Source organism: Lingula anatina, chromosome 9, assembly GCF_051362555.1.
Source record: "Lingula anatina isolate TDL-2025a chromosome 9, LinAna3.0, whole genome shotgun sequence".
NCBI lineage: Eukaryota > Metazoa > Brachiopoda > Lingulata > Lingulida > Lingulidae > Lingula > Lingula anatina.
Window position 1 is genome coordinate 17,385,485 of NC_141775.1, and position 11,899 is coordinate 17,397,383.

At 39.1% G+C, this 11,899-nt stretch overlaps 1 protein-coding gene across 1 annotated transcript; it reads left to right on the plus strand.

Moving 5' to 3' along the window:
* The first annotated feature begins 500 nt into the window (after window positions 1-500).
* LOC106175229 (uncharacterized) lies at window positions 501-7,051 on the plus strand. Its single transcript, XM_013557128.2, has 4 exons — window positions 501-679; window positions 2,684-2,779; window positions 5,049-5,136; window positions 5,639-7,051. The coding sequence occupies exons 1-4, from the start codon at window positions 665-667 to the stop codon at window positions 6,757-6,759; spliced, it is 1,320 nt and encodes a 439-aa protein (XP_013412582.2). The 5' UTR covers window positions 501-664; the 3' UTR covers window positions 6,760-7,051.
* The last annotated feature ends 4,848 nt before the right edge of the window (window positions 7,052-11,899 follow it).

The window sequence follows — 11,899 nt, forward strand, 5'->3', positions numbered from 1 at the left end:
TACTGCTCTGTGTTGGAAATGTGCGCATGCTTGCTAGTGCGTGCAAACACGTCAGTAAGTCAGTATTAAAGTAATCACGGTTTCTTTTCAAAGCACATACTAATAATCATTCACTGGTAAAGCAACATTCGCTTACGTGGTGCATGCGCGCGTTTGCACATCTATACACATGGGTTGTCAAGAAAGCCTAAGTTATACATATGTGTACGCGCGTGTGTGCGTGCGCGTGCAGATGCGATAACGCCTCTTAAAGTGCGATATACCTTTGGCCTTAAAAGTCTCCTAAAAGGCAATGCCCTGCTTTAAGATTTTTAGCAAAAATCGCTCTGCTTCAAGCCTCAGGCTTCTTAACGGGTGTCAGCAGTCCCCCGTCTTGGCAAATGTCCTGTTCCTAGCCGCGGGTGTTTGAAGGCGGCTGCCTGAAGACCACGAGGAGGCACGTGAGAATGAAGAAGACACCGTTTTCCCACGTAGTCTAGCAGCGTACAGGTATGCGAGACCGATTAATACCGTGACTTCATAATTACGAGCTGTAAAAAACGTTTTCGGCACATTTTGATGGATAGTAGAGGTATGTGGAAGCGTTCGCTGAGTCTCTCTACTGTTCTATACCTTAGTCAGATTTTGACGTCGTTATAGAGTTACAAGGTTATCATACGGTGGAATGGACTCCAGAAAGGTAAGTTGTCGCTCTTATTGATCAAAAATCGATAACTGTTACCGTGTTTTTGTGATTCCATAAACGAGGTTACAGCTGAATATTCTTACCTGGAGAAAAGTCTAGCCAATGCAGCGTTTAAAACAAAATATTTGGTCTAAATTTTTAAATAGCATAGGCTTGATTGCAATCCACATTGTGTTGTCAGAGTTAACATAGAACAGATTGAAAGTGATTGGCTCCTCATGGAGTTAAGGGTTAATCTATTTTTATAAATACAATCTCAAAACTTACAAATGTTATTTATCGATGATTGAGTATACCGCACTCGTCAGTCATCCACGAAATTTACAAAACGAAACCGAAACCGCTGAGTGATACTATCGTGGCCGGGCAGTGTGAGGGAGGCGGGACACGTGTATATGCATACCTGAGTATAAATACATTATGCCTTTACTCTGGACTGGAGTGAGTGGCATGCTACCACGTGTTTTGGTCCGAAGTTCTTTGTAACGTTTTCTGATGTCTATTCATCTTAACCGCAGTTTAACTACAGTCTCTATTTGATACCTTGTACTTTCAATAAAGAACATCCACACAGGTGGATGTAGAGAGGAATCCTTTTCAAAGAACGCAAAGAATTTTCTTGTTGAACTTAAACAATTTATTTTATGAAAGGGATACTAGAAAAACGAAACCAGGTAGCCTGTATGCTTAGAAGCCTACTTCATAGAAAGTTAGTACAAAGTAGGTAATTACAGCGTGGTCGCCCTTTGTTCGTCTGGATCACGACTCTGACTGAAGACATCTTGATGGTCTGTTAATAAAACATGGAGATATTTAACCTCTAAATAGCGTTCTCATTAAGACTTGATGGGTTTGAAATATCACCCCACGCACCTGCGTCCTCCATCCGTCATCCTACGCGTGGTTAATAACTCATTTTTTTCATACTTAACGGAGGCCATATGAGGGGGGTAACGATATCTTTATATATGGGGGTTGTCGACTGCAGACAGTAAATACAATCTCTCAGTCTTATATGGACGTATAAGAGATGCCATCCACACTTTTCCTTTTGGAACATTTCTGATAGTTTTGTGTCAAATGCAGAAACACTTGGACTTGTCCGAGTACCCCTCCCCCCCCCTCCCCCCAGTTTCCCCCCTCTCACCCCGACCCCACACACCCCATCTCTCTGTGGTCTTTATGGCATTATGGCAACCTCAGTGTCAATGATACAGTGTATTATCCGCCTCAGACAGCGACACTTAAAAAAGGAGGGGGAATCTGATAGTTTAAGTGGCTTCACAAGAGGGTTAAAGAGGCAGTTTAAGGCTCGTACAAGTGCCGGTCGTTACGGGGCATGGAGACATTCAAGACGAGAAGACGTGACGTGCTGGACCGAGATGACGTCTCTCTCTCTCTCTCTCTCTCACACACACACACACGCGCGCGCGCACGCACATTTCACATATGTAACCATCAGTTTTCTCCCATCTTTCTCTCTTATCCCCTATGCTTATATCAATCCATCCCTCTGTGTGCATGTACGTGCGTTTATACGTGCTTGTGACGGTGGCATTCAAATTTTGCGCTCTTTGAAGTCACAATGATTATGTTGTACAGACCAAGGTTTTTTTATAGTGTGGACAAATAACTATTTTATTTTATTTCAATCACTTTTTATCGTTCTTTAAAAAAATATTGCGCATGAGAGTGTGTTCAAAGTTTTACTTTAGTTTATTATGAATGGAAGTATCGTGCATTGACTGCAATGGTTTTAATGCGTATAATAATAATTACTAATATACATAGATATTTCAAAGTGCAATTATATATGTTACAATATTCACAAACTGAATTACTCAGAAGCTAATTGTGAGATGAATAATACATTGAATAACCAGAATGTCTGTTTTTAAAAAAAGTTCATTTTTGCTAAAAGATTGGAGAGCATCTCTCTCTATAATCTCTTGTAATATGAAGGAATTCATATAAATGTTAAATTAATTGTATTTTCAGAGTAATAAACCTCTGATGGAGAAGAGACGCCGAGCGCGGATTAACGAGTGTCTGAACCAGCTGAAGTACTTGGTCCTGCAAGCCATGAACAGAGACGTAAGTGAGACTAACACCCCGGGGGTCCAGGGGTCTGGTGGTGGGGGGGGGGGAGGCACGGGGATTGAAGATCTAAATGGAGTGTTACAAGAATTAAAACAAATGCACTGGCTTTGCACGGCAAACACATCAGATGAAGTAGACGACGACCGTTCTATTGTTACGCCCCGGGCACAGGGTTATAAACTTTAATTGTGTGGGTTTGTTTCGATACACTTGCTATGCTTCTTTATAAGGTGTTTATAACTTTTTTGAAAATTTTATTAAAATACTCAAAAGTAGCAACATTTAGTCCTAGACACTACACTGTGTGTTGGTTGTTTTTTATCCGATTGATTGATACATTGACTTGTTATCCATTCGCTTTTTTTACCTTTAATTTTATTTCTTCATACTTTCAGTCCTTTATTCGTTTAATTTTTCTTTGGTTTTCTACTTTGCAACATTAATAGCTAAAATCACCTGAAACCGTGTAAGCTGTCAAAAGAGTAACAGATTGACGTCGATACTGCCGGAAGGCTCGTGGCGTTTCTTGCCGTGCCTTGAGAGTTAGCGCAGATAATTTTTGGCAACAAAAGACTTTCTTGTATCCTCGAAGGCGTTAATGTTTGAAAGTCAGGAAAAGATGGCACAGGGTGGCTAAGACAGTAACCGCGTTCTCCCACGAGATACCACTTATATGAGTTAGAAGGGGATCATTGTGTCAAGTTGTTCCGCCTTGCATCAAGTCACCTGGGGGCATTTGTTTACTTGTTTACTAATTGCAATGATTATTGGCTTGTTTATGACTCCGTCGGTTGCGCTGTCTATGTTTACGTCTGTGTATCTGTTTGTCTAAGATTTTCTTATTACATTTCTACCTCAATCCTTCTACATGTATTTGTCTGTGCCCCCCCCCCCCCACCAACACACACACGCCCCTAATTATAACCAGAGAGAGAAAATTAAAACCAATTTTGCTTTCTTTTGTTTCGAATAGTATTCAGAAAATCTGGGATCAAAGGCAACAAATTGCAGGAAGATGTTTCATATCAAGTCACCGTCAAGTAAAATCTTATTATTCAGTTTTGCTCAAGCCTTGTCACTTCTGCTCGGCGCTACCCCTATCATACCAAGCTTCTTAAATCCTGCCGGGCGTCCGCTGTCTCTGATACTATTAAGCCGCGTGTCACAACAAATCTTAAAACAGTATGAGACGCAGAGTAGAAGACGATAGGGTTAAAGCAGATAGGTGCATTGAAAGTCAGCCTGGTTTGTGTCGGAGCTCCATCGTCGATGTAACATCGGTTGACATTACATGGCTAAGTTACAGCCTCTTAGAGTTAATCATAGTATAGATGGACGTGTCTTTATGTCCCTGTCCCCTGCGCGTCTCCTGGGCACTTAAACAAAACCCGACCAACGTCGTCTGTCTGTGAGTGATTCTTTTCTTCCTAAAGACTGGCATGCCACTGGGATTAAGACCCTTTATATTGTGGTCGTGTGCATACTTGATACTAAACCAGACTGGCTTAATTTTGGCTTAAATTTTACCTTAGACACCTACCCGTATTTGTATGTGGTTTAATTGAAAGAAAAAGAAGACCTTTCGCACAAAATAAGAGAGAGAATCATTTGCTGTACAACGTTTTACCTGAAAGGGGGGGGGGGGGCGGAGGGGGAGGTGTTTACGATATTCTGTGGTGCCTCCAAAACGTTCTTTTTACTTGGCCATTTTGGTCTACTACAACTTCTATCAACCTCGTTAATATTGTTGACAAAATCGGTCCTTAATCGTAACTATTTAATATCTAAATATTTTCAGCTTTTCGTCCTAGCTATATAATTTACATTACCTGCGCGAACATCAGTGGTACATTGTGATTTTACACTAGACATACACATCAGACATTTATAATTATTAATGTTAATTTCGTATGACCACCTTCGGCAGTTTCAGTTTTGCATACTGCTGCGCTGTCCCCTGCTGTGAATTGTGAGCCTTTTTCTTATTATTTTAATTTTATTGTACAAAAAAGGGGGTGAGTTTAATATTTGGTTTCGATGGTGTTGAGCTAGTAAGATAAACTGATTGTAACGCTATTGGTCAGAGATGTTCATTTGTCTGTCTGCACTGATTTTGGTAGATAAAATGTGGCGAGGCTGACATTGATAAAATGGGGAAATTTTCGAAAACACGATCTAGTCCTGTATTTTTTAATACATCAAATAAAGTCAATACTTATACTGCATGCAAATCATTTATTTTCCTTTGCTTGTTTATTTCCAGGGCTCTGCGTATTCCAAGCTAGAGAAAGCAGACATCTTGGAGATGACAGTGAAGTTCTTGCGGGGATTACAGAGACAGAGTCTGATAAGTTAGTAGAGAGACTGGTTCTCATTTTGAAATTTTAAAAATCCGCTTTTTGTCCAACAGATTAAATAATTCATATACGCTTGAAATCTACAAAACATCAAGCTGGGAAAATATTTTGAAGAATTAGTTGTGACATAGGCCTACCAAAATTTTCACCCCCTCTGTGTTTATTCACCACCAGTGCAAAGCTTTGTGAAACTAAAAATCTCAAGCCTGGTAAATCAGTACGGTTTCTGTCCAGACTTCTCCTTATAAGTTGGGATTATTTTTTGTCAAATAATGACCCTTACTGAAATTTCCTACAGTGTCCTATTAGGCCCTACCTGTGCTATGAGGAATTTAATTTTGATAAAAACGACATTGGCAAGCACTGAAGACCTAGGTGTAAGCAATGAAAAAGGATGAGAGCCGGGGTCTCATCCCTAAAAAAAGTGTCATTTGTATATTGTTCTACCAGAAATGAACTCCATGAAATGTCCAATCATTCTTGATCTTTATTTTAGTGTCTGCCGCCTTCGAGCCCAATGTCGTGGAAAAATTCAAGACAGGTTTCAGCGAGTGTACCACCGAGGTTCAGCGGTACATGACATCCGTAGAGAGCGTCGACCCCGACCTTCAGCTAAGACTTGTCAACTACTTAGCAAACTGCGTTAACGGAATGTCCGTTGCCACGACAACCATGCGACAACACACATTTTCCCTGTTTCCGGTCGCGCATGCTCATCGCATTTCAGCGCCGTTTCCGTATCCGGTTGCTCCTCATCCGCCTGGAGGGTTCCACATCCCCGGGGCGGTCCCCATGTTCAGAACCCCTCCCTCACATACTATTACACGGACTGATATGGAGTCGACCCACAACGAACATCCCCAGGAAAATCAGGCTCCAAGCAGTTTGTTCAAAGAGTCTGTTGCACCATCGGGCGATCAGTTTCATTTATCAAAAAATAAATTGGGCGATGGAGATGACAGTGTTCAAAGTGTGTTTAGTAGTTGCTTGCCCTCATCATCAAAATCGCAATCTAATGATCATCTAACTAATACTGCTTCAGAACAACATTTAAACAATGATTACTCCTCTGTGTTACAAACAGAAAAACGAAATTTGAAATGCAGGCATGAGAGAATTTATAACAGTGTCAATGAGTCCAAAGGTCTGCAAGTTACGTCATCCGAGACTCAAATGTCGTCTGCTTCCGGAATAGCGGTGCATGGTGGGACACCAACATGTGATCAAAGCCAAAAAATGCCGGTATTTATGACTTCCGATGAAGCAGCTACTAAATTTGGTGCAAATTTCGATAAGTCAGAAAGGCATCATACGGCAAGTGGATCAGCGATTAAATTGTCTGAAGTATCAATAAAAGTAGAACGCTTTGAGGAGGACGAATATGAAGAAGCTGTCCAGACTGCGCAAGCTCACATCGACATTGAAAGTATACTTCATCAGTTGGATGATCACGTAACACCTGAAAATGGCCACGTGTCTGTAAATGATGGTGAGGTTAATGATGGTGAAATGACAGTCCATAACGGTACAGATTCCAACAAGACCGCTGAAAGCCCTGCCAACCACGGTGATGATACAGATGGTAATGGCGGTGATAATGTGTGGCGTCCTTGGTAATCAGCATTGATTTCCTCAGTTCAACCACGTCTTATAAACAGTCCAGTGCTTATAATAATGATAATAATTACCATTATTATTATTATTATTATTATTATTATTATTATCCAGCAATGCTAGCACTGAATGATCAACATGAGTACAATATAGTAGCTGAAGAGATGCTGGGCTTAGAGCGAAAGCAACGCTAAACATGGGGCAATTATACGTTATACAGTGGATAATACATGTATGCCTACAATATATGTTGTATACAATGTAAAGGGAGCACAATAAAGCATTATTATTATTATTATTATTTTTATTATTATTATTATTGTTGTTGTTGTTGTTGCGTGTACGATGTGATGTTTTACGTATCAATGGATCAGAATATCACAAATTATACAATTCTGCGTAAGCTTCTTTCTAGTTTTGATGACGTGTTTGTCAATGGGGAGAATTAGTTTAAAGCGTACCTGTTTGTCATAAATGATCCAATGAAAAGCATGTTATTGAATCATGCTAAATTCCATTAATTTACCACTTTTATGAATAATAGTTTTAATACCATAAAACATACACATATACAACTGTGTGCGCAATTCTAGTGGTTTTTCATGTCCTAGTATATATTATGTACAGTAATTGCTGTATAGGGTACTGTTAATTTCACACTGTTTTTTGCTATCTTTATGATAACAGTACAGGCCTATGAAATAAAGCATGGGGCATAGTAGCACTGCCCTTTAAGGTGAAAAAAGTATAATTTTGAAATATAATTGTTTTAAAGGTTATCCAGAATAAGAAATAGTGAACACATCAATTCAAATTGAATGTAAAATAATCTATTTTAGTTTCCTCGTGATTAAAAAAAAAAGAAGTAATGCAACAGAGGGATAGCGTTTCTTAAAGTAACTGTTACACTTTAGACGTACATGTATAAGATCTGATGAATTCCTTTTCACAGCCAAAAAACTTTTTTGTAGACAACTACAAATGCCGCTTGTTGATAAACTCTTATCAAGTGAGAGCAGAAAACATTTCCGGAGTGTTAAAATGCTGTTTAGAGGCGATCAGAACTACCTTTAGGCCTATACATATTTAAGCACCTTGAAAGATCTACATTATAGTTGTTAAATACAATCGATTGTATTTAACAACTATAATGTAGATCTTTCAAGGTGCATCAATATATATACTTCTATTTTTATCAAGATCTATACGGTGAATCAACATGAATCCTCAAAGTACCTTTAGGCCTACTACGTGATCAGGAAGCAATCGCTCTCTCTCTCTCCTTTCCCGCGCCACATGAGTGTGCTTTGTCAACTAACAACTACTGTTACTTTTAGCTGTAATTAGGCACACCTGGTCAATATTAGCACGACCTCTCTCTCATGGGTAAACAAGCTATAACAATGCCAGAGCGTTCGCGCCAAAATTGGAGGCACACTTTTCTATTAATCCGTAATGATACGAAAGACCGGGGTGAAATAATAACTTCCTCGGGGCAACTTATGTGGGCACGGGCAGAAAAGAGGTGCAGTTTTGGGGGGTGTTTTTGTTATTCTTCTCGTGTTTTGCATAATATTTTCCCACGAAACTAAATCTTTTCTTGTTTGTCATACTTCCCTTAAATAACAATGACGTCTTCAAGGTAAATGAATTTTAGGGTGCATCTACACGAAAACGTAATAAATCGATCTGAAGGCCGTTGTCTATAGTTTTACAAAGGTGATTGAAATTAATATGATGGAAACAGAGAATATGTCCTGAAGATAAAGTTATCATTTTTTGGGAGTAAGGAATGCTTCACGTTGCCGATCCATTGCAATTGAAACAGTCCTGATTAAATTTAACCTGCTTAATTGACTTCGATCCACCTGAGCTAAGTAGGAACGCGGCCCTTGCTGTCCTTCCACGCCAGGATATATAACTATCTGAGACCAGAGAACTGTTGCTTTAGAAAATATCAGACGCAGGCAATAAACACCGTGAATAACTAAACACCGTAACAAATCACTGGGGATCTTTTGTAATGGCATCTGGGATTCGATCTTAATTAGCTAGACTAGTATCGATTTCTTCGACCTCTTGCGACATCCATTGATTTACCTTGGATTGGAGAAAACAACCGCGCGTGATTTGCTCACAGCGACGGTGCTGCTTTTTAAATGCAACTTAAATACTGTGTTCCGGCCAATTCACTGCTGAAATGAATGATGATTCGCAAAAGAATGCTAAATATATTTTCAGAGGGAGTCCAATTTTTTTCCTGAGATAGCCTAACACTCTTGAATTATAAAATAAAACAGTTGGGATGACATTTGAAATGAATGGATGGGGTAAAGCAGCATCGCTCATTGAAAGACAACACGACCAAATTCGATTTTGTGGCGTTTTTGGTTAATAGCTCGCCCTATGAATTCAGGATGGGTCGTCCTTACTCACAAGATAGAAACTACTGCCTAGTCTTTATAATGAAACGCACGAAGGCCTACTGGTTAATAATTTTGAATAGTGTTTGCGATTCTACATGTATAGCCTATTGAATTTTGACTGCAACTTATATTTGTTTTCATGGGTTATTATGCCTTTCTTTACATCATGTTAACTGGTTCGTTTTTACACTTAAACTGGTCTGTACAAGGTTGTGCTAGGCAACTTTTCTGACTAAGTAAGCTTTCTTTACATGTGCTTGAAGGCATACAGTATCTTCTCGACAAAAATAGAGTTAGCAGGGGCGGATAGATGCCGTCTTCTGGAAGACGGTCAGATTTTTCAAGATTGTAATGAAAAGATCTTTTTCGTCGGAAGATGGTCAAACATGAAGGTTGGATCATTGTAAGAATGTCAGAAAATATTTCTAGTTCCGCCCCTGGTTAGGCTGCGCAAACTGGTGTGTCTGAAAAGCAGTTCGTGGTGGTTAATCATCCTTTACACGGCAGTTTCCGCTCGAGATAACAACACAACAGACAACAGTCCAGCCAAACATGATAATCTTTTTTTACGGGAAGTTGTAGTAGGGAAGTTATACCTCTATTCGTAGCTGATATTTCACAGACTTCCTCTCTATTGTTCGGAGATCAGATTATACCTGTAACTGGGCATCTTCAGTGTGCGGAGGCCTGATAATTGATCTGACAAGATAAGATAATCCAGAGGATAGACACTGAATAGGGAGGACGAAGAACTGACTTTGTTGCATTTATTTTAAATATGGAGACGGCATATCTGTTTGAAATCAATTTTAATGGATTTCAAAAGGAGACTGTATTTTCACCATTCTTTATGTCTCTTTATCTCCCATAACCGATGCTTGAGGGCATGAAACAGGGCCTACATTAGCCACGCGTCTTCGAGCTGTCTGACGCACTTCTGGGGTGTGTCGCTAACTTCAGTTAAGAGGACGGGCAACAAACATAGGACAAAGTGAGATCGGCCTTTGATGTCAGTTGAAATTCGTCAGTTGATAGGTGCTCGTTTTTTCTGTTCTTCTTTTCTATCTTAGGGTGGTCTTTTTAACAATAAATAAATAAATAAATAAATAAATAAATAAATAAATAAATAAATAAATAATCGTTTTCTTTAGGTCTCTTTCGACTTAAAACTTCTCCGTTTCCCAGGGTTGTGTTTACGCTTACACATTCCACATGCCAGACCCACAACTCCCCATTGTCCACCCTCAATTTTTTTGCTTCTTACAAGAAACGCCGAAGTGCAAAACTACAGCAGATAGAATTTAAATCCATAACCTATATTTGTGTAAAAACGCCTAGGTACATGTAATTGTTTCTAAGAAGTCGTATTTTTCCACAGACCAAGAATATCGTTTTTCATAACACAATGTTCTTGTTTTACCCTTGATAGATAACATGACGACACAAAGTGTTTATGTTCATATTTATTTGTACATTAACAGCGTCATTCCTTTTATGATGGTATCCCTTTAGAATGTAATACTAAGACAGATAGGCCGCACAATTATGAAATTTTATACGTGTAAATGTCTTTATAATGTTCCCTATACTAGACCTATACATTAAGACATAGTGGGAAATGCCTGGCTTCTTCTATCGAACACGCCATATGGTACATGTCCATTGTTTTAGAAATATGGATGATGGGCTTGACCATCAACAATATTATGTGTCAAATTAAAGGGACGGGTTTGAGTTAAGTTTTATTATACAACATATGATGTGTATCAAAGCATATGGCATAAAGATAGATTTCTTGAACTGTCATCTCACCTGGATTATTATGTTAAGAAATACCTTTAAACACCCCGATATCACACAACAAAAGGATCATTTCAATCCTGTCATTCTCCTAACACGCCCGGGAGATCAAAGGAATTTCCCGACAGTTATCAATGTGTAGGATTGAAGATGGGCCAGTGTTACAGGTGTTAGTGTATAATTAACTCCGAGTTAACGCGAATAGAGACATAACCCGTACCTAAATATTTGACACATGTTTGGCGGAGCGATCGCCTTTTATCAGTGGTCAAATAAAGGCGTTAGGAGGGGACTGGAACCCTTTTCATATCTAAGGTTACAATGACAGTGCTTCGTAATTCAGGCTTTCAGAGACGCTTTTTCAATGAGCGGCGCCTTGCCCAGTAATGCGACGCTGCATTTTGGCTTTTATGTGCAATTCGCCATTTTTCGTTCACTTTATAATGCACAGTTAATGGGCGTAGCGTCCTTAATAAAGAGGCAACGCTTACTAATTAAGATGTCTATCTTCTTGAAAATAAGGTATGTCGTAACTTGCAGGATGTCAGTTAGATTTGAATAGCTTTTACTTGGACTCAATTACTATGTAAACTGCTGCAGTATATAAATTTTTACTACATCTTAACCCCCCCCCCCCCACCCCACGTAAAAATATCTTTGCGAATTCGGATCGGTTAAATTTTACCAAAACAGCAAACGAGAGATTTTTTAGAAAGTTTCCTGGCTAAAGCAACGTAAAAACTCCTCTGCCTGAAAAAAAATATACTGTAGTGCTGAAAAAGTTAAAGGCCTTTATGGTTCATGCTATTCTCTAAAGACTGAATGAGCAAATGGACAGTAAGATATAAAAGTACCATTGTCAAAATTTTAAAGTAATATCTGAACGTGAGCAGGAGACTGATATTCGGAGAAAATTT